This window comes from Nylanderia fulva, unplaced genomic scaffold (genome assembly GCF_048542155.1).
Source record: "Nylanderia fulva isolate GAGA-0341 unplaced genomic scaffold, ASM4854215v1 Scaffold1, whole genome shotgun sequence".
Classification (NCBI taxonomy): domain Eukaryota; kingdom Metazoa; phylum Arthropoda; class Insecta; order Hymenoptera; family Formicidae; genus Nylanderia; species Nylanderia fulva.
The window spans coordinates 7,381,075-7,406,085 of NW_028189192.1; the positions used below are offsets into that span (position 1 = coordinate 7,381,075).

The 25,011-nt window shown below is 33.9% G+C and overlaps 1 protein-coding gene and 1 long non-coding RNA gene across 3 annotated transcripts in view; one reads left to right on the top strand and one right to left on the bottom strand.

Annotated features, from left to right (window-relative positions):
* Nucleotides 1-134: 134 nt before the first annotated feature.
* Nucleotides 135-25,011, top strand: part of cdi (serine/threonine kinase) — a 33,181-nt gene continuing 8,304 nt past the window's right edge. The window contains exons 1-3 of one of the 2 annotated variants that reach the window (XM_029303040.2): nt 135-1,021; nt 3,010-5,012; nt 20,914-21,035. In XM_029303040.2, the coding sequence (XP_029158873.1) occupies nt 3,786-5,012; nt 20,914-21,035 (1,349 nt within the window). In that variant the 5' untranslated portion in view covers nt 135-1,021; nt 3,010-3,785. Of the gene's footprint in view, nt 1,022-2,993; nt 5,013-20,913; nt 21,036-25,011 lie in introns of those variants that run through there. The other variant, XM_029303041.2, reaches the window with a different exon arrangement.
* LOC146725315 (uncharacterized) lies at nt 8,065-8,670 on the bottom strand. Its single transcript, XR_014924185.1, has 2 exons — nt 8,461-8,670; nt 8,065-8,290 (listed from the first exon to the last, which is right to left on the bottom strand). It is a non-coding gene; the product is annotated as an uncharacterized LOC146725315 (long non-coding RNA).

Genomic DNA, 25,011 nt, shown 5'->3' on the forward strand with positions numbered 1-25,011 from the left:
TAGCGAGAGCGTTTAATGAAGCGCGTTCGAAATTGGCGCGCACTCGAAATCGAACGATGGATCGAGCGGTCGAAGTCGAAGGGAGGGGATCGAGATCGACTCGGGCTACCGCCGCGCAGTGGCGCTCGCGTGCCCGTCACGGCGACTCATTCCTGTAATGGCCGCCGTCTGGCGTTGTTAGTGAGCGTGCGGGTACTGTTGTCGGGAACAGTTGCGTTTACGACGTCGGATAGCATCCGAAATAGCCGCGGAGAGCCGGCCAAGACCGAGAACGGTGACAATCGGAGTGCGGCGCGAGTGCGCGATGTGCCGTGTCGTGTCGTGTCGCGGCTAATTCGCGCCGGTGGCGATTTCAAACGAGCGACTTGGATTTCGTACATATAGTGGCGTATGTGTGTGTGTGTGTATGCGCGCTCTCTCTCTTCTTCTTTTTCTCTCTCTCTCTCTCTTCCTATCCGTCCATCCGTCCGTCTGTTTACCCGAAGCATCGACCGCGACGAGTGTCAACGACTCGTCCGAAAATCGTTGCGTCGTCGATCGGTGTCATCTTTCTTGTTTTACCTCTTCCATCCCCGTCCCGCCTTTTCGCGAAACGCGAGAAGACGCCGCTGATGCAACGGCGTCGTCGCCGGGCTTCCTCACCCTCTCACCCCGCTGACAGATAATAAACACGTCGAGTGACAGCATGCGCGAGTGAAGAGAAAAAACAACGCGGCCGTTGTTTTTATCGCTTTCTTTTCAACTCGCGTCGATATAATCTAGCCGCGATTAGTTTGGAGGAGAACGAGATCCATTATCGCTTCGGCAGAGTCGTTTGAATTCTTCCTCACGTGGTTCAAGGTCATTCTAAAAGCATCACGAGCGAGAACGAGAGGACGAAGCGACGCTCTCCACGCGACGCCGCGCGAGAGAGCTGTCAGCGACCGTATCGTCAGACTTTCTTCCGATGTTTTCGTCTCTCGATCCCTGGGATACGTGACGACGCCGAGTGTTACAACGTCCCCTCGATATCCGATGTACCGTAAGTACCATTTCATTTTGGAGTTTCGGTTTGATTCACATTAATTTGGAGTTCATTTTGGAGTTTACATTCTCCCCTTCTCTGTCTCTGTCTCGCACACAGTATATAACAAGTTCAAAATCAATATTCTATTCTACGTTATTTTTGTTGTAATACGATTTTGTTGTAAACAAGAATATGAATATGTAAACAAGAATATAAAAAGATTGAATTATGATGACATTTCTCCGATCGACTCTTTACCTTCTATAGTATGGTGATATCTATCAAAACACTGGCCATAGTTTTAGATAATTGTTGAGAAAATAAGAGATTCTTCCTGACGAATATATTAACTACTCAAGAGAGAAAGGAGACGATTTTCTATTTTATTATTTGATATCTCTTGATATTTTCAATTTTTTTTCTTATTATGCGTTTATTTTTTTATATTTTTTTACATATCTTTTACATATTTCATGCAATATTTTATATTTTATTTATATATGTTCTCAACTTAAATGTCAAATAGAAACTGTTAATATAAAATTTATTTTAAATTAAATGAAAAGAATATTTTCATATGTTGTTTTGTTAAAGCTTAATTTTTGACAAATATTTTATTATCAATCACTTATACCAAAATGATTAATGATCATTTTTGTCAAGGAAGAATTGATTACAAATTAGTTTTATTATTAATATGCATATGCTATAAATGCAATTGTGATAAGTATAACTAAGTATATTTCATATTTGTTATCATTTTGGATTTTATTTATTTTAAATTAATATTATGCAACGATTATAAATAGTTCACAAATATTGCTGATGCGACGTAACATTCTAAGTTCAATTTCAATTTCAAATTTATATAACAGAATATTATATAATTAATCAATGTATATGTTAATATTCACTCATGATCAATATAATTATCAATATTACACTCTATGTTATTTAAATCGGCATTATACTCGTGACAATACGAGCATTGTTATGCGACGAACATAAAATTTAAATTGCACAATAAAAATGATGCATGAAGTAACTGTGAGACAAATAAATAACAAAAATAGTCAATGATAATTAGCAATAATGATCTGTTTAATTATATCTCATATTATTATAATTGTTAGTTTTTAAAAAAAAACAATTTTATGTTGAATTACTAATTTTTTCAAGAGAAACAATTTTGTGATGTAATGTTAATTAAAAAATCAATTTCAAGGTTTACAATAATTTAGCAAAGTCTTCAAAAAAAATTTGCATTTTATTTAATATATCGCATTCATATAATTATTAATTATCTCATTGAGATAAAATATTAGGCAATAAAAAATTTATTTTGCAACAAATTGGCACGTATTATTCATTACTGCTACAAAATATTACAATATTTTTATAACAAGCAACATGATTTATATTAAGAGCAGTTTATAATTTATTTTTCCTGTTACTTGTTATGGCACATCTAAGAGTCTCGCGAAAATAAATCTCGATGTCAATCTTTACGATCAATCTGCGTGATGTTTATTGCGTGTGAAAATGTGATTATCTGCCACACGAATGGAGAAAGACTTCAATTATTTGTAATTTATAATCTGCAGAGATACGCGGTCGCATCACGTCAATATCTCCAAACCCGTTAGTTAATTCTTAAGACATCGTACATTATATCTACATCTTATTTTAAGAAGACGTATCGTACATTTTATTTTAAGAATTCAAACTGTTGACGTTTTTAAAAAAGATAAAAAATATTTTAAAATTATATGAAAAGAACATCTCGAATAAATTCCATAAAATATTGTAGAAAATATAAATCTTAAAATAAGAAAAAATTTTAAAAAAAATATATTTTAAAAGTTAAAATTAACGAGGATGTCTTCTAGACGTCAGAGATGCGTATATTAAATTCTGCGTACGCATTCTTTCTCATAACGTTAGTATTCGCGACAGCGTTTTCGACACTCGCCAATCACCGGTCGGCTGCAACTTTATTTCAGGAAGATCTGAATCAACCCGCGAGGAGTCGTCCCCCGATGACGAGGAGAGAAGAACCGTGCCAAGTTCCGGTGTTGCGGTCTTCCTACGCTTCCCTTCGAATCTGTGACGTTATCCTGGGCCGCGCATTGCCCCTCTCTTCAAGGATAACGTTTCATCTGTGACCGACCGACTGTGATTTCAACGTGTGACGCCACTGCCAAAAAAAAGGATACAAACTTGCGTCGATTGCGCGAACTTGCGTCTTCGGCTCCGCTTCCTTCGCCTTCCAGTGTCGAGGACGAGTGTCTTCCACGTTGCACCAGAAATATATATTCATCATCGTGTACCGAAATTCTTCTACGTCTTCCGCGGCTTCCAATGTCCTTAAGCCAAAAGGACTTCTCGGCTTCTTTAAATTTCGTTTGAAGTACATTCGGCACACAAGAGAGTAAAGGAGGATCGATTCTTCCACCGTGTTACAACATCGAATTCCTCGAGGATGTCTCTTGACTAGATCGCAAACTCGATTGACTGTACGTTCTATTCAAAGATATAGATTGCACTGACAATGAGCCTTGCGTCCATTACTTCCATCATCTGAACACGTTCGAAGTGTCGTCTTCGTATCTAGAATCCACAACTTTTCTCCACACTTCGGATACGTGAGGACGACGCCGTGACGACCGAGATCGAGAGGCGCATCTTCGAGCCGGCCGCGTGTGATGCGTCGCACGCAGGGCCGTCGTTGTTGTCTCGCGTCAGCTTGCGCGACCGTCTCGTCGCAATAACGGCGAAGATGTTCGGGAAGGTGCCGCCGTCGAATACGCCGGGTCCGCCTAATAATAACGGCGGCCAAGCGTCAGCCAAGTCGTGCGCCAGACTAACGACGACGATGACAACGACGAGCACGGCGTCGTGTCTGCCGTGCTTCTCGGCGGAGGAGACGTCGACGTTGGGCACCGATGACAAAGCGAGATTCTGGCGACCGTCGAAGGACACCGCCGACGACCCCGCTGCGGTAGTCTCCGAAGCTCCTTGTAATTCTCTACAATCGTTCGCCAGTCACGCGGACACCTCACCTGGCACGGTAGAGCTTCCTAGATCCTGCAGGACCGACGTCACCGCTTGCACCAAAATCTCGACCAAATGTTCATCCAAGGAAACGTCGCAGATCGGCAGGAATCAGGCCAACGCGACGCAAAAGTGTCCCTCCGCTCAGAACTGCCCGAATTTCTCCAAGATCGGCAGATCGCGGAGACCGCAATCCACCTCGACCGGAAGTCTCAATGTCGAATCGTGTACAAGAGAAAATTATACGAAAACCGTGAAGAGGATTGTCGCCGCTGATCGAGAGCAGCAGACAGGTGGTGACAGAACTACGTGCGACGAGCAACAATCCAAATGTTCTCAGGCGTATGCAGGCACCAAGTTATCTTCCGCGACGTCTTCCGAAATGATTAGCCACTCGTCAGGCGGGAAGAGACCCGACAACGAGGATTTCCTAGTGGACACGTGCGCGAAGAGTGCATCCAACGTGTCGGCGACTGTAAACGAGTTGTTGTGCGTGCATCAGAAGCCGGCGTCGAGGATAGTCGACGTGAAAGACGGCGCCGGCGATTCCGCGATCGCCACCGCGACCTGCGAAGACGATTCCTGCGTCGATGACTTCGTCACCTCAACGCCGTCCAAGGACTGGACGCCTAGGAAGGTCAGCAGCGACGCGATGCAGCAGAATTGCGCGTCCTGCGCACCGCAGGAACTCCCCACGGAGCTACAGTCGTCCACGACGAAGAGCTTCAAGGAGAAGTGTCGCGATCTTCCTTGGCGGCCCACGGAGATGACGGATAGCGGCGCGATACACGGATTGACAATATGCTCGGGCGAGACGTTCCAGGATACGAGCTCAAAGAGGCGCACCGGGGCATCCTGTCAGGCGCTCAGGCACGCCGTCGCCTCGTTGAATCGTCTGGATGACTTTTACATGGAGAAGATCGGCGCGGGTTTCTTCTCCGAGGTTTATAAGGTAGGATGCTTGATTTTTAAAAATACATATTAAGATATCTCGAAACAAAAATCAGCGATTGGCTTCATGCTAAATAAAAATATTTAAGTGAAACTTATTAAATAAATTAAATTAAATCGCTGAAATGTTCGAGAAATTTAATAGAATTGATTTAATGCGATGAATATGGAACACATAATATATGTCAAGCACATCGGATATATTGCATTATGCAGACATATTATGCGGATACGTAAAGGACGTGTCCTATTTTGAATTGCTGTTGCCATTAAATTTTGTTTCAAAGTACAAAGAAATGATTTTTTTCTTTTAATGGATAAAGGAAATAATTATATTTGCAATTGTCGAAAATGCAATAGAACGTCAAACACTTATTTAAACGATTTATTGAACCACATAAGCATTTTTTTATTGCTACTTTGATTCGAATATACATATATTTAATTTCTTTTACATATACAGAAACAAATAAAATAATAATTTCAAATAATATATCAAATAACTATTATTATTACTTTGGAACATGTTATTACTTTAACTATATTTATATACAATTATCTATGTTAATAAATTTTCGTAATTTATTAAATTGACATGAAATTTAAAATAATTCAAAATTGCGCGACTTAGGTTTATCTCGCATCTAATAAGCATATGTTATTAAAAAAAATTTATTAAAGTAGCACGCATTTAATAAAAGAAAATAGCAATATTTATTTTGTGAAAAGATATGAAAACGAATAATGTATTGTTTGTCCAGAAGATCGAAGATGTTTCGAAATATAAATCTAAACTCATTAAGATTTGTTAGAGAAACTTTTCCTTCCGGATGGCACGCGCTTCCTCTTAATTCTCGCTATTGTTCCTAAACAGTCGCTTATTCGAAACAGATCTTACTCTTTGGAATGTGCTATCTTTGCAGATTGATATCTCGACAGAGAGATTAGATACGCTTGCTCGCTAGCATGCGAACATTAGCTTCATGAAATTAATTCTACTCAAAATTGCGTCGTTATTCGCTAGTAAAATGAGCAATCAGAAAGGTTTTTGTGTTGCGACATTACTGTTTTCCGGGGATCTTTATTATATTAATTCCTTGTACACATTTATCAGGGTTCGCATTTTCCTCGATCCTTAACTTATTAAATTTTGTCAATTATTCGCGAAACGAAGAAAAATTACGGAAGAGAATGTTTTCCAATTCGTTATTCCTCAAGTTTAAATTATACACGCAATAATTACGGAAAAAATCATAACTGTCCATATGTTACACCTGAAATTTGGTTATCATGATTAAATTTTAACCACAGCATGGCAGCTAACATTCTTTAGCTATAGTTAAACAAAAGATTCTCCGATAAACTATAGCTAAAAAATATTAGCTATCATAAAAATGTTTAAAATTTAGGCATAATAACTAAATTTTTTATGTAATATATAGACTGTTAAAATTGAGCGATAGTGGCTAATTTTTTTCCGCGATTACAAAGGTTTGTTTTAATCTTTTTTAATTTAATTTAATTTCAAAATATAAATATAATAGTAATCAATATAGTCATAATACATAATCAAAATAATTTTGATTGTGCTTGAAAAATAGGCAAAAGTTCAGAATTAATAATTATTGATCATCGTTATTAATGATTTATATTTGAAAAAAGAAGCGTTATTAATTGCTGAATACAACGTTTATCATCTTTTATGACTTATCAGCAATCTTGACTATCTCGGCGATCATTAAACCACGCATGATTTGTCAATGACTATTCATTATTCGTTCTTCTTTTATTGAATTTTGCAGTTGGAACTGCATAAGAATAAATAATACAAATAACATCTTTTTTATTAATTATTATTATTAATCATACTAAAACATTAGCATTTTATATTTCAAATAGATTTCTATCATTATAATTTTAATATAATCAAATTTTATTATATCTATACATGTGACTAATATTGTATATTTAATGTTGATCTTTAGTAGTGTTTATATATATTTTATAAATATGATCCTAGAAGTGGTTAAGATGCATAATTAATCGATTGTAGACACAATGTGTCAGGTTTCGAATTTTTATCGTAATATTTGACGAATGAATATAGCAAATTATTTCACAACTTTCATTTATTTATGACAATTCTTGGGACAACAATAACGATTACTCGTCGTTATACGATTTTTGACGTTACTCCAAATTTTGTCAAGTTTCATAATTCTTGAAAACAAGCAGAATCTTATGCGAAACAGCAATTTACTTGATTAATTTGTGCATGAAATTGAGATATAAAAATATATTTTGTATGTGATAACTGCATAATTGAAGGTGATTAGATGATTTATATCGAAGCAATACATATTTGAATAAATCTATTTAAAATCTGTCTTGTCCAAAAATATATTTTATTTTCCGATTAAACATGCATCTTTTCTATTTCTAGAGATCATAATTTTTTATATATAATCTTTTTATTTTTCATGAAAATTTACTAAAGTCTAATCTTAACGATATTGCCACTTTAGATTTTTTATCTCAGATTCAGCTGAACAGACACAGACTCTGTAAGAAAATTCATTCGTAATTTTTGATTAAAGTATGCTCGACTAGAAAATTGATTAAAGTACTTGTTCGAAAATCTTGGCACGACGATTGAATTATCGTGCCAAGAATGTATGAGTCTGAAGGGGAGCTCAGACCCCCCAATGACCCTACGTCGGCTGCGATTAACTTTGAAATATTTTCAAAATATATTTTGAATTTATTATAATTATAATAATTCATGCTCAATATTCTCACAATAGCTGTATATATTTTTTCAGAGTTCTCGTTATTAAATTACAGAAGAATTTAGTGATAATAGGTTTTCTATATTATATGTTATAATTAAATAATTAATGCGTAATGGATAATATTGTAAAAAAATAGTAAATTCTGATAATTAAATTGACATAACATATGGAACTCTAGAGCTTTTCTCAATTTAAAATTGTTAGATATTTTTCCAAACCTGTAAGTGGCACTGAGCATTGTATAATAAATTAAGAATAGTATCAGCAAAATATAATAACTTTTATAATCATATAATCAAAATACATTTTTAATTTTTATAATTTTAACTATGTTCAAAGAAGATTTAAAGTAGAAGTTGACCTATCGTCAACATATTTGAAGGCACAAACAGTAGGATCGATTCCACCCGCGATAATATCGAGAACCACAGGTTTATTTTTAAACGAGTCTCGCTAATGCGCTCAGCAGAGGTGCGCTATTCACCATCTGGCGAAACAGAAAAATATTATCTTTAGTAGTCAGCATGCAAGAGAGAAAAAAAGAAATTATTCTACGTCTTACTGAAATTCCGCAAAACTAAAGTCTCATAAAAAAAGGAGAAAAAAAAACGAAATCGTTCAATTATTAAATCAAATTTAATTTAGCTTAATATTAACTTTCACCAAGAACACACGGAATACTTCGTAACAAGAATGCCGTGTAAGAAAAATGATTCGTAAGGAGTATTCTACGCGTTGCCGCGATGTTTGCGCATCGCTGCGCCGGAGGAATCACCGCAGTCACTACGTGCTCAATTTCCTGTTGACCTATTTATAACGTGCCTATCCGCGCCGGAGAAGCCGCGGCATACTTCTCAAGGTCCCGGACTGTACTCGGTTAACTTCTGGTGCACAGGTAGTTCCAGAGTCGAGCATCTGCTCACAATCACGGGTCTGCGAATGCGCGAAATTGCAGATTGCACGAAAGGAATATCGCGAAACTGGGGCAACTTTCCGGCCACTTTTCGCCGACCATCGCCGCGCGTGATATAGATAGATCGATAGAGAGACACGTGCATATAAATCTCTTCTCTGCAAAATGCGGCATCGTGCGCTCGATACACAGCGAATTTGCGATCGATTTTCGCGAAATTGCTACACAATTCTTAGCCTAAAATCGACAAGCTGAATCTCGATGATTCCTCATTGCAATAAAAGCACGCAACTATAGAATGATATCATTTGTTTACTTGCATTTCGTGTTTACAAGATTGCCATTTTAATTCTAATTGCTGTATAATTTCTCATTATATCTATATTTGCATTTATTTTGTCTGATTTTTTCGAGAGGATAGTGCTTCTAAAAATGTTTTTATTTTATTAGAAATTTTTATGGATTTAACGCAAAAATATTTCAAATATTTTTATGACAAATGATGTCTCTAATCTCTCCTTCTTTTCACTTTTATGATATTTCAATAAATATTTTAATAATTGAGATCTGTTTTCTATCTTCTCACAGTGTTATATCAATAGTTGGATCTGCATTTACAATAGCGTTTCCTATTAAAGCAAAAGTTATTTGTTTTATGCAGAAAAAATCGACTTAAAGCGAGTGAAAGTATCATTGTAGAATTTCTATAATATCTTAAGATAAATTCTCGAGATATGTTCTGCGAGCTATTTTTTATGAGATGTTTGATTTATGAGATTTAGATTTGCAATAATTTTTCTATTTGTTGTACGCGAATACTACTTTTTCCGGAAAAATTACTATCGAAAAAAAAATATATGTATATTTGACTACAAGAATATTTTACTACAGTGTTAACTGAATTTTGAAATTACATTCAAGAAAAATAAAGTCAAGGATGAGACCCTTCGATAATTACGTGCTCTTGCTCGCTGCGAATAAATACAATGATTTACGTAATCTGCCGTGACACTATTCTGAAGTCGCAATGTCTTTTGCATTCGCAAACGTAAATATTACGCATGTACGCGATCATGAAATTTGATAGACAAGTCACTACAGTATTATATATATTACATTGTGTCCAAATATAAGTTACATTTTTCAAGATATTTTTAGAATAAATTTTCTATAATTCAACTTGCAATTTAAAATTGTTGATGACAAATATTTCTTACAATTTTTTACTTATGTATTATATTCATTGATATATGTATTATATTCTTGGAAAAAAATTAACCACCATAGCTAGTCCCTCCATTACACCGAAATTTAGTTATTATGCCTACATTTTAAATATCATAGCTAATGATTTTTATTTATAGAATTATCAGTTAATATAGCTGAATATTAGTCATTATAATTAAAATTGAGTTATGATAATGAAATTTCAGGTTATAATATAGAGACAGCTAAAATTCAGCTATGGTTAATTTTTTTTCCGCGTGTAATGTTTTAGAATAATTAATAATATTTAATTAATAAAAAAGATATATTTATATTTATTCTCTAACTGCAAAGTTCAATAAAAGAAATATGTAAAAAAAAGAGTAATGAATAATCATTGACAAATCATGCGTGGTCGTGCATGGTTTAATGATCGCTGAGATAGTCAAGGTTGCTGATAAGTCATGATAAAATATAGTAAACGTTATATTATATTCAACGATTAATCAAGCTTCTCTTTTTCAAATATGAATAATTGATAACAGTGATTAATAATTGTTATTAAATTTTTGATTATTTTTTAAGCACAAAATTATTTTGATTACTTATTATGACTATATTGATTACTATTATGATTATTTATAGTTCGGAATTATATTAAATTATAAAGAATTAAAACCAATCTTTGAAATGTGTGAAAACGGCATACACTTGTGAAAAGAGGAAAGTATAGCAGACGCGATAGGAGGAAAAGATGAAGCGAAAGATGCAGTAAATCTATTTTTAAACTGCAGAGCTTTCATATACATAGTCGCGTCTCCGTGTGTCGCGACGAATTAGAATGCGTGAATCAGGAGTCCAAGCTCGAATCTTTCCAGCCAAGTATCGAGCCAAGTTTATGTGGCGCATTAGAGTAGCTTAGACGTATTATATCAACAATTTTCATCCAGATTAATTCGTAGATTATATTACACTATTTCAAATACTGCCAAATATAATTTTGGCTTTAAGAATGTTGTATGAATGTTGACAGATCATCTCATTTCTCTGTGTCGAGCAATTTATATTTTGTCATCTATGCATCAGCACTAACATGTGTTGAATTATATTATTTCGAATAATTTTTGATTGAATATGTAATCGAAAAATTAGTTTTTTTATGTTGACATAGTTTTTATTTGATTTACTTAAGGAAAAATGTAGGCATAAGTTTTTTTTAAATGATTAACTTCAATTTATATAAAAATGCACTTGAAAGTGCATATATGAAGGATAAAATTTCTCTGTCAAATTCTGTACTTAAAGTCTTATTTATAAATTATTTCTTGATAATGAAATATCCGAATAATTAATCCGATAGAAAGCACGCGAGATTCATAAGCACGCGAAATGGCCCCTTAACGATTAGCGTATCGATATATACTTGCGATACGAAGTCGCATTGAAGGACGCATAGACCCGAGGTTGGAACGAACGGTCTGCTCGGCTTCTTATCTTAAGCCATTAAACGCGGTGCTCGCCATGAATACTGCATAAGATGCATCTAAAGTGCGCATTCCATCGTTGTCGCTTATCGCGGACGAGCCGTACGTTTTCGGGCCGGGATCGTCTCGTGCAATTGTTGCATCGTTGCGCAATCGACATTCCGTTGCGAAACTGTCGTTGTTGCGAGAAACCGCGGTGCACCTCCTTCTCGAATTGAGACGCGAGAAGGAGGCTTAAGCGAAACGAAACGAAACGAATCTTGCAACGACCGAGAAGGAACTTCCTCTCGTTTGTTCTCCGCTCCTTTCATTTCTCCTACACGCGTTCTCATCCTCCCCGTTGGCTTTTAAATCCTTTTCACGCGGATCGCCCGCTGGCTCGATAGTGGAACTTCCTCTCTCGTCGCTCCTGCCTCTCGTCGAAATCACCGCTCGTTACGCATTCAATCACGGCTCTCATTTCGCTCGGCTATTCAATGGAAAAAAGACAGTAATCATCATTTTTACGAAAGTGGGACTGGTCTATATCTGTGAGCGAAAACCGTGTCTATCCGTACGTGTCAAATCTCATGACTGCTTTTTAGAAATTAATGTCTAATTAGATGTTTTTAATATAAAGTCTTCATATTTATTTTTATGTCGATCTCTAAATCTTTACTTAATGCTACAAAAATACTTGATTTCCTCGTATTCATGGAAAAAAAAATTGTTTTTCAATATTATGTGAAGAAATCAATAATTTTTATCATGAACTTTTTGAAGAAATATGTGCGACACTTTCTTTTCGTACTTCTTATGTAGAGCTCTCTAGATATACAACTCTCAATCGCGATTTCCCGATCGTCCAATCGACGGTGACATTAATCTTCGATCAGGCGAAAGTCGACGCGAGGAAATCGGTGGAATCATCGTTCGAATTCTCTTTAATCGCTCACGGACAAATCGCCGCGGAATGCAATTATTATTTGCGTCGGTAATCCCGAGAGCTTTTACGAGCGGCAGCGACGAGTCGTGGTGAAAACGCAGTAAATTATCGGTAATGACATGCATAATGGCTACGGCGTGCGATTATTGGCGATGCTCGGGAGTCGATGGGACATGAAAGAGTTAAGAACCGGAGGCTTCACCGGTCGCACGTGATGATCAGACCACGACTCGATATAGCGAACGTTGCGATAATTCGATATTGCGAATGTCCCGCGGATATAATAGGCGAAAGTTAACTATATCTACTCCCTGCATGCAAGATGAATAAAAATAGTCGCAGAATTTTCTCACCACGCGACATTTGTTTTTGTTTTTAAATGCGATCGCTTATATAGAATATTTTTCAATGCGATGTCGCTTATTAAAATAGAATTTCTTGAATTGTAGTTTATTTTAAGTTTAATTTATTTGTTGGATTTTTCATTTATATTTTGTTAATTCTCAGTATAAAAAGTTTATATAAAGGAATAGGAAAAATGCGAAAATTTTTTATTGTTAATTTCCTTATTTAGAAAAAAATAGTGTTCAGAGAGAATATGATCATCTCAATTAAAATATAGATTACATGCGAGATTACGCGTGAAATGATTACCCGTTAAGATTATAGCAATTTCAATTTTATGACGAATTGCTGAAGAAACGGTTCTTCCAAGAGCGTTATTCACAGCATTTGCCTGATCGTTCCAGTCATTCGCTTTGAGATATTCTCCACATTCGCTTATACGTAATCACCGCTGTGAAAATAACGATACGTTCTTTTAATTTTGTTATCTTATAATTAATTTAAACTCCTCGAAACCATAAGTAAGTACAACGGGAAGCAAAAAATGTTTGAAGAGAGAGAAAAATATGCATTATTTAATTAAAGTTTTATATAGGAAAGATAAAAAGAACAATTTTTATTTAACTTCTCTAAAGCCATCATTATAAGTTTAGAAACTTTAATTATTAAATTTTATAAATTTTGCATATACGTGTTTTTAATATATATATATATATTTTTAAATTTAATATCTTTATATATAAAAAATTTAATAGATCTTTTTAAAAGACTATATTTAGAATTTTAGATGTAATTTTTAAATATTATCTTTTCGAGAACGTTATACTTGTTAATTGCGTGTCTGCCTTACATTGACTTTCAACAATAATACATATTAATTAATATTCGTTAATTGAAAATGAAATTTTGTGATTATAAATTTTATAACATTATATGGAGCGGAAACTTTGTAAAACCTTTGTTCGTATTCTATGGAAATAATGCGGTATTAATTGCAAAGTCAATCTACCTAATTACGATTGACAATAGGTAAACATTCCGGATCCGGATGTCTTAATTATGGTGAGATTTCATCGACCATAACCAAGAGATGCCAGACTATATAATTGCTACCAATTAAGATATAAAAGAAAACGGGTCTAAATTTCTGCCGATTTCTTCTTGTATAGTATAAAGAAAAATAATGAATTAAATTTAAATTTATTTAAGCTCTCTGATAAATGTAATTGTGCATTCCTTGGGGCCGGTATTTTAATAACAGTTTAAACTTAAATTGAAAATTAACTATGATTGAAAAATCGGTCCTTAGATTTCCTTTAATCAGCTGTGACAGTACGAAATATTGAAATGGCCGTATCTGCACAAATTTAATAAGTAATTGAAGAACGCGGTTAACGGGGCTTAGGTATAATCTCTCAACGAAGAGTGAATGTGCAGCTGGCATCATCTCGCGCTCGCATTCGTCCGTCGGAAACGACGACCTTGCTAGTGACTCAAGAGTTCGCAGTACCGACCATTTTCTTCCCCCCTTGTGCAAATGAGAATATGCTGGAAGTAGACGAGAAAGCCGGTCACGGCGCGCTGGCCATGGAGTACGAACACTCTCTAATGAGCCTCGCTCGCTCGTTTGCCTTCCGCGCGATTCGATTCGTTACCGTTCCCACCTGCGCGACATGTGCGTATCGACCCGTAGACTTCCGCAGGCAAAACTTATATCGTCTAGCCGTCTGTTCAAAATTATTCTCTATTTTTTCAAAGAAAAGAGAGAGCCTTTCATCGCTCCTCTTTGCTTATCAACATGCATAGCTTAATGCGAGATTTTATTTCAGTAATATGTGTACGAAAGAATTTTCGTGAAAACTATTGTGGAATTTGCAGCTCATTTTTTCACGCTTTTATAGAAGGTACAACATTTTCTGTCGAGTTTGTAGTCTGGATCACTATTATGGCTATTTTTTCATCAATAAATTAACATTAGTAATTGTCAATGGACTGTACTGTTTGCTAATTGAGACTGACGATTTTAAAATGTGAGTTGCGCGTATGAGAAAATATCGAGATCTGTGTGATTCGATTAATCTAATTGAGCGACAGCGATTCGATGCAGACGAAAAAATACGTCCTCAGGAGACCGTCATTCATTATTTAGCTTGATATGTAAATGATAAAATAAAAGTACGCGATGAGTTTCACCTCGGCGAAATATACTCGTGCGCGTGCACGCGTGACAAACTTTTCGCGAACACCATCGCTTCTTGGCCAACGTCGTGTTTCCGCGATCCTTTCTTCCCAACCATCGAGATCGTAAATCGATACGCGATCGCCTGAAATTTTAGCGAGCAATAATAATTATTTCACTCATGTGCACCTTCTCTTTATTTCGAGCCTTAATTTATTTTTCCTGTCTCTGATCGTCAACATATTTGTTTTCATTTGCCGTTATTTATGTGCGTTTATTTATATTATCTATACGTATCTATATATTTTTTAATAAGTAACTTAAAAATTAACTTACTGCAAAATTTCAAGACACAATCATTCGATTATTTCCGACAGAAAATATATAAAAAGCAGTTTTCTACTCTTAGACATTTATAATTACACATATGTACATATTTGTACATATCCTCACATTAAGATTTATCTAGATATCTATTAACACTATCTATTTATCAGATAGAAACAGAATGGATGATATGTTTCGTGGAGCACACTTCGAGAAGCACGTGCTCGTGAGAAAAAAAATGTTCCGACATACGTTTTATCTTTCGTTTGCGATCTTTAAAAATAAGGAGAAAGTTTGCGTCGTGAGAAAGAAATTGATCGATATATTGTGTGTTCTTTTGCTTGAGAATTTCTCATTTATTGTACTTTGCTTGTGACCTTGGATATCACTTCTCAACACTTATTCACGAGATTACAGGATAGAAGCCGAGAGTAATCACATGTTTCTCGTTTGCGGAGTTTAAGAATTTGCACGCGAATTGAATTGAATGTACAATTGATTTTTACTGTACCAAGAAAATTTTGTATTTTTCTTGCTTTTGCATGATATGCATATTATATCTCGAGTTTTAATTAACTGTAATATTTTGCAGAACTATATATTTCGAAAAATTTATTAGTAGTACAAGTCATTGCACATATTAAATGTTGAATTTTGAAATTTTTGGTTATCTAGAACTCTCTTATTATAAAATAGATATAATTATTTAGTTGGTTTGGTTATTATTATTCTTTGGATTTCGTGAAATTGCAAAGTTTCACATTAAAGTGGAAATAAAAACTGAAACGTGAAATAAAATTTAATAAAATATACGTATTATTACATACTCATAAAATCCTATTTTTCATAATCGTATATATCAATATAATTACGAAGATTTATATATGTTTTTTTATTAAAAATTGCACAAAGAAATACGATAACAGAAAGATTTATACATATATAAAATTGTAAAAGGAAACCAGAAAATTAAAAATCTTTTGCTTTTAATAACTTATAACTAAAGTCTACAACAGTATAATAATTATTATATATATATATTTCTAAAATTGACGATAGATATAAATAAAAATGACAGCTGTCATGCCGTTATGTCTGATATTAATCCACGGAATGCATTTGCATGTGAATGCAGTTAATCTTTACTAGACTATATAGAAAAGCATGTAGATTTTCGCCGAAAAAAGTTTAAGTCTATGAAGCCTATAGTTTCTTGCATGTCCGGTTTCCTCGGCATATCATTTTTAATCAGTTTTTACCGCAATTCATGAAATCATAAATATATTTACATTTGTATAGGTTTCTTATTAAATCTGATTAGGGCGTCGAGTATAATTTTGCAAAATATTATGCAAATTACATATAATAAATTTAAAAAATTCTATAATTATAAAATAAAAGATAAGAGTTGTATAATGTATTGAAAATATTTGAAAACGAAAAATTGAAGAGTGCGTAAGTACTCATTCGATCGTCAATCTCGCTTTTGCATCCCCTATTTTGCTTTTCATCTCCCGGGTGCATTTATAATTAGACGGTTGACGGTTACGATGGTTGACGATGATTGTGAACACACGACGTAAACCTTTGTAGAGAGCTTTTGAGCTTGCAAAGTCCAGTGCGCTTGCTAATTGGTTCGCTGCTCTTAATTGCGCCGTAGGTTGCCGGAACGATACTTGATAGATGGAGTGTTCGCTTTTCTGACTTCCCTATAAAATGAATCTCTCAGTGGTTGAATCATTCGAGTCCTAAAGAAATCGATAACACTATATTCACAACAAAATATGTTCTTTCATAGAGATAATACAAATGAATGAATTTTAAAACTTATAAATTTTTTAATTAAAAAAATATATTTAATTTTAACGTTACATTTATATCAGTATTAATTGAAATTAAAACATTCAATATGTATTCTTCTGCAATTTAAAAACAGAATGACGGAAATCATACATATGTATAAAAATATAAATTCTTTTCTCATTTTCGTTTCTATACTACAAAAGCATTTCTCCAACTTGATATCTTTCAAATTTATTTCAACCGTTTAAAATTTTGTTTTCGGATAGTAATGAGGACTGGCTTTCGTTTTATTCAATATTGCCAAGTTTATACCGAGATCGCTTACACGTGGTAGTGTCTACATGCGGGTGGAAAGGCGCGAAATGTGTTTTGCATTATGCATGCGACGCTCAAGGGGGCATTAATCACTCGCTGTTACAATATAATTGCCGCGCATGCTTTCTCTCCGCGGTCGTAAATACAATAGCGTATAGTACGTAGAAAACATGCAATACCGAAGCTTTCCAGACAATGGGAATTATTCAAATGAATTGGCTCAGGTGATGGACAGCATCGTCCGGTCTTCGTGTCGAGCGTTTATTTTTATATTTCATTCTTGCGAGTACATAAATTAAAGAGCACCGGTATTTGCAAATGCAAAATAAGATGCACCTTATTGTAGAGAATTTGTTTATAACATGCGCGCTCAGATGCTTAAATTTTGTTGCAATTTGGTGTGTGTGAAGCCAGCATATCATGTGGAAGATCATAAATAATTGAGAGTTCTGGCTTTATTTTCAATAGTTTCTAGAATTCTTGATAATTTACAGAAATAATTCTAGCGATTAAACCGAAGAAAGTACCTAAAGACAAACTGATACGCCAACTTAACGAAGCACATCACTTTGTGATTCTACGACATTTTCTTTCTAGAACTAGTGAAAATAAAGCTATAGAACTCTCAATTATTTATGATCTTCCACGAAGTGATGTGCTAGCTTCACACACACTGCAATTTGCTAAAGATCTGTAATTTTATATGTCGTGTTACGACAGTTTATCCGATGGGAAAATAGAAAACTATTAATCCCATGTGAAAGAAACTAATGAAGCGTTTCGACTATGGTTTATTTATTTTAATAGTTTTTATTTGTTCACTGAAAAAGGGCACCGCAACATCGCGGTCATATAGATACCATGTTTAAAAATATTTTTACATTATGATCGTCCTTTGGTATTTTAATTTTTGCATATATCAGATTATTTTATCCCACATAATTATGCATCACATTCATATGTAATGATTGAAGAATTAGCTATTTAAAAAATTATAGAATATTTTTTATATTGTATATTAATCATAAATAGAAAATAATATTAAAAATTTGATTAATCTATAAATAATTTTTTTTAATATTCATCAAATAATTTAATAGATTTATAAGATTTCTATAATTTTGTGATAAATTTAGCTGATTTTTTTTTCAAGAGATTGATTTTTTAATTAGCAAATCTTTAAATGGACGAATAACAGTCAATGAATCTGTAAATTAAAACTCTTTCTTGCTGAATCTACATGGAATATTTTGTATTTTGCGTAAGGCTAAAAACCGATGAGATGCGTTTTGTAAAACGATGTGATAGATTTTTGAAAAGCAGCGAAAGAGAGCGACGTAAACAAACGTTATGACACGTTGGATTTTTCGGCCGAGCAATTGTAAACGGAACTATAAGATTCCTCGAATTAAACGCGGACGACTTTCTTCTTCGTTCTTTCTCTCTCTCTCTCTTTTATAAGAAAAATAACAACGATTCTGTTTATTCGGCGGATTCGAACTCCGGTTTTCGCATTCGTCATCGTTTTGGTCGTGGTCCAACTGGAGCCGGCCATTGCCAAGGAATTCTGGCTAGATTCTCTTCGGATATTATTCTCGATTTTTTAATCCGCGAAATTTCCATCTCACGTTGAGATGTCGGCTGCAAGAGAGAGATTCTCTTCTCTCGCGTCTCCATTTTCATCATCTTTCCCGTCTCATCTTCGGCCGACTTCTTTTAGAACCGAGATGAAATCCGAGATGAACGGTGCGCGCACGAACGCTGGAATGCAAAAGAGAGTGCATTACACGCCTTTCGACGCGGGGATCGGCTGAGTGATGTAATCTAGTGGTCCTTAACCTCCTCCGCATCTCTTGTATTCTTAGATGTTCTTACACCGCCGTGAAAAGAAACCAAATTCTTTATTTTATTTATAAAGAAGGAAAACTCGATAATTTATTTTTACTCGAAAAATTTTTGACAATTTTTTCAAGTAAAAATTATTTCTCTGTTATGTAACTTTAATTGACTCTTTTAAAAAATATTGAGAGATTAAAAACTCTCAATAATGAAATATAAAATATATATATATATAGACAATTAGATCTTTCATTTATAATATATGGTTTATTATATTGTCAGGAAAGATATTGGAATAATAATCTAATTTATCTGTCAATCCTTGGAGAGATTCTTTGATGAAACTGCTAATATTAATATTTCCCCAGTAAATATTTTATAAATTATTCAATTTGATTTCATAATAGAAAAAAATAAGATTTTTTTCTTAACACTTCAAATTCTCTACAATTTTCACGAAACTGCTCTTTTTCGAAAAGTCTAATAATCGATTAATGAAGTTGCTATAATCATTCTCATTAAGTAATCGCGTTTTCGAGGACTAATAAAGAAATTACTGTATGTATCCATTTTCAACATTGAACGATGCTGATCAGCATCTTTATGAGTGTATATACGCCAACCAGATGCCGCGATTTCATTAATAAATTTCTCTTTCCCGAGAATATCGCTTTAGCGTTCTCTCGCGCGTGTTACTTGCCTTGTGAAAACAGGACGACGCAAACCTTCATTTCGTGGCCAACGATGAGAATCGCATCTGGCGTCGTCGACCAGTGCTTGAACGATTAACTAGTATTATACAGATTGTTCCAAAATTATCTGTTAATATCTAAACGTAAGATATACGGATTTTTTATGAAAAAAATTAATTAATAATTCAACTTTATATTTGCATTAATAGTGAAATTTATCGAAAAAGCTTGTTTTATTGTAGAATAAATTTCAACAGAATTTTAATATTAAATTCAATTATTGATGTTAAAATTACAGAAGTTGTAGCAATAGTTTCGCATAAATCTTTCCATCGACAAAATTAATTTTAAATGATCGCATATAGTCATTGTTAATATATCATTAAAGTATCATGATACAATTCAAATTTTGCTGCGGCCTGTACTGGTATCAATTTTGCGACAAATGTATAAATGTTTCGCACAATCACGATGAAATTACTTCAATGCATTAAGGTCACTTTACATATAGAGCATACGATGATGAATTATGTAGGTCCGTCTGTTATTTGCACTATAATGAAGTATATAAATTTCGTATCCTGTAATTAATATAGCGGTGAATATGTTATAGTATATTCACGCAGTATAGCATGCTTTATTTAATTATAAAACAAAATACCTTTATGCATCTCTCTTTTTCTCTTTTAATAATTGAAAAATTTGATTATTTTATTTTTTAATTATATTTTTGAATTATATTTATTTTAAAAAGATTACAAGTTTTAATTTTTCTAATTGTAAGAGATTATAAAAGAAAATTTTATTTTTATGTCATATTTATTTGATATATGTATATATACACTATCTTAAATTTTAAAAAGGATTTTGATAGAAGTTTTGCATATTTGAAATAAATATTAGCACAACATTAGTCAAACAATTGTGCTCTTACGCTTAAGACTTTGGTAAAGTTCAAGTTCTTGTAAAGAATCAGAGCAGTTACGTATGCACCTGTCGTATGATCTAACGTCAGTAACTGCATAACGTGACTGTGCATCGCAATATGTCACTAACCCTTCGTGTTCACTTCGTTTTTCCAGGTTACTCATAAAGTGTCGAGTCAGGTGATGGTGCTTAAGATGAATCAGCTGCCGGCAAACAGGCCGAACATGCTCAAGGAAGTCCAGCTTATGAACCAGCTCAGCCATCCGAACATACTGAGGTAAGCCTGCACGAATCTAATCTGGTTTATTTTATATTTCTTTTAATATAACTTGTGTCTTGCGATCGAAGAGAATCGCTCAGTCATACGTGCCGAATTTGATGATGACGATGAAATTTCTCTATTCTGCTTGCCCGGTTAATCTTTGCATTGCTAGTAAATACGTTATCCCGTTTTCGCGTGAGTTATTTCAATGGGAGCAAAATTCAAGAATGATAAATCATGATGTATAAATCTATCTTTCATCCAAATAAAACACGTGAATTATACATTACCGATAACAATACTTTTAGATTTTATTTAAGAAAAATAGTGGAGGACGATTAGCAGCGATTAAGTTTATTAATTTTTTATTTAGTAAATTAGAGAAATATCACACGTATATACACAAATTTATATATATATCATATGTATATATAAATGTATATATAAATTTGTATGTAGATTATATTAAGTAAATATCTGTATTTTTCCATCACCAATTTCTTTTGATTTATCACATTAGTCTGCAGCCAAAACTTCTTATGCTCACATTTGTTTTGTCCTGTCATGAATCAATTTGAAAAACTTCTTTTCGGCGTCTTGCCAAAATTTTGGCGCAAGCTCTTTGTATTAAGTTATTTTACCGTAACACATTTAACTAAACACACGTGGCAACTGTCAGAGCTTGCAATGTAAACGATATCGTAAAAGTTGTAATGAACACCAAGTTCAAGTTAAAACGTGTGTGATTCTGTGTTTGATTTATCATCTGGCAATTATATCGTTAACATTTCTTTCGCTTGGAAGACCGCTGAAATGAGCAAAAGATTAGAAAAAAAAACGGTATTACGCTTTAACCACGCTCGTTACGAATTACAACATAATAATACATCGTCTAGCGGTAACAGCGGTTACCTCGACACCCGTTGCGAAAATTCTTGCTAATATCTAAAATGCAGGAAGCAGCATCTAATAATGTGCGTAATGCGCGATGTGCAATATCTTTTATTCCATAATTTGCAGATACAAAATTTAATATATAAATATCGGATTAATTGCACTACAGTATACAATACGGTTATACCATATACATTTTATTTTTATACTTGAGAGAAAACATTTCCGTTCTAATTTTAATATCGAAATTTATTTGACACGACATAGAACGAAATATTAAATTAAAATTGTGTTGAAGTAAAATATTGAATAACATTTTTTATTTTTACTTTTATTAAAAGCTTTAGTTTCAAATTTATTCTTTGAAAATTAATACATTTGTTTTCTGTCCGGATGTTTTTGTTGACAAAAGTCGATTTTAAATTTAATTAGATAATCATATGTGTCCACTTGCCGCCAAATTCAACCTCGAATAACTTTAAGTATATATAAAACTGCAAAATATGTCGTACAGATACAAGAGATACAAATAAATTCATATTTTAAAATTCGAACAATATAGAGAGAAGTCTTACATTAATTTTTTAATTTTTTGCCGAGGAAAAACGAAGGATAGGAAGGGAGATTATTTGTTTCCGCGTATAACATGCTTTTCTCATATTATGACATAACGTGCCTAACGTTGCTGGGACGTTCGGGATGCGGCGCGACGACAACGCATTCCGACGATATAAACGGCTTGGCCTAGATTCGGATACGGTGTTTACCCGTTGGGTGAACCTAGCGGATCTTATTTCTGGCATTTTCCTCGACGAAGGCCTCCGCGAAACTCGCGGGTCCTCTCAGGATCCTCCGCTTTGCGCATCGGCTGTGACTCAGCTGTAAAAATAGTTATCATCTCGACTCGCAGCTTTTACCGCTAGAGATGTATCATTACACCCGCGCTTATTACGATGTCGTAACTAAAATAGGAGTATAATGTCTATGTTTAAGTGATATTAACAAGAAAGATTGACGTACTAGAGACGTCAAAAGAAGATAAATCGATATAATTTTAGATGAAATCAAATATTAATATCTGTGCATTCAATTAAATCTCTTAAGTTATATTAAACTTAATTAAATTAAAAACATTTAGTGAACATTGTCAATTTTTTCATAACATGTTAACTGCAATTGATTTTTTTATATACCAGATATTTTTATATAATGGGATAAATTGATATTATGCCTATTATCGATGATTATTACGGTATTCAATTCATCTTAATAACTAATGTTTATGTTTATTTTCTTAATAACTACTGTTAATGTTTATTTTCGAGGGAAAATAATTTTAATAATTATATTTAAATGGCTGTCGCTATGGACATTAATATCACAATAACACATCACATAAGATATCTACGGTATTATTTCAACGTAATATCAAATGCCAGGATTTCGAAGAATCAAAATATCAAACTCTGTATCATCGAGATAATATTACTACGTCGAGTATTCATTGTAGTAGTATCGTCAAAACAGCCTCCCAGTCATAATTCTTAGAACGACGTGTTAGACAATCAGCAAACACGCGCCAATCGCTTTCACGGAGACCAGCTGAATGAAAACAACCGGACACTGTCCGAAAATATCTCACGTCTTCGAACTTTGCATAAATTCTTGCACTCAAACGTTGTTCTCAATCGATTCACCAACGCTCGTTATACACGAACGCCTCCTCTCTTTTACGTAATATTTGACTGCGGAGATTCGCCTAATCGCCTCAAGGAGACAACTCTGCTAGTAGATAAGACGCGACATAGTCAGACATTTGACTCGCCTTCCATTGCGCTCTTGACACTTGGGCTTTCAAGTTTTTTTTTTTTTTTGCGCATTTGCAACTTATTATTTATGTGTATATCATGATCTGCATTTTATGTATTGTATACAATAAAATGCATATCGATATGCAATAACTAATAAGCGTAAAATAAATAAATATGGAACAAGAATGAAATTGCTCAAAAAACGAAGAATTAAAAAATATTGGAATTTTTCTAAAAAAAACTTGTAGCGAGTTTTAATACAATTATCTTCCCAATGAATCGCTTCTATTTTATTTGTATTATATTTTTATTGCATTTGCATCATATTATTTTAGCTTTCACTCTTGTAACCGTATAATCTCAAGGAAATCTTCCTCCGCATATCTCTGTCACGAATTATATGCCAAGTGTCTATTAGCAAAAAATTCCGCAACGTCTCATGATGCGGTATAATTAATGCTTGTATCGCGTATCAATCAGATGACAAGTCTCGGGAAGCGCGAGGGAAGCGACAATTTCTCTTCTTATCTGATCAACGAAAAAAAATGAAATCTGGAGCATCGCGTATGCATATACGCTTGTGTTTTACCTGGGAAAAATTCTTCGCCGGAAATTTCTCTTTCGCTCGCACCGTTTGTCGTTCTTTTTTTCCGTCGCGTGTGGGAGAAACGCGTCGACGTGCTCGGCGAGAAACGCCTCGAAATCGGGACGACACGGCGCAACGCGTGATTTTCTTCTCCTTCTCGAGCTCTACCATTTATGCAGGATCCTCGTCTTATCCCGCGATAATGTAAAGTGCACTCACCGATTAAATCTTCTCTCTGCGGGAGAAATGCAAGCAAAGCTTTCGCAATATACATATAATCAGATTATTTTTATCATGATTTGTTCAAGACTTTTTTTTAATACATTATCTTACATGTCGCTTTATGAGTATTCACTCTGTTGAAAACATTAACAGAAAAACAATTTATTTAATTATCTTTTGTTAGAATAATAATTATGACAATGTGTCATATTGATTTGAAAATATAAAAAAGCAAATTATATGATTATATTAATATGAATAAATACAGTGGACATTAGCAGTCATATATTAATTGATACTATTAATTATATATTAATGGATATATTTATCGTTATGATTTACAATTAAAAGCTGTAGTTGTAGAACTTATTGTACGACTAAAAACTTATGACTACTACTTAGAATTTATGTGTGACTTTGATTTTTTATCAGATACATTATTAAACATTAAAAAATATTAAATTGTTTCAAAGTATCT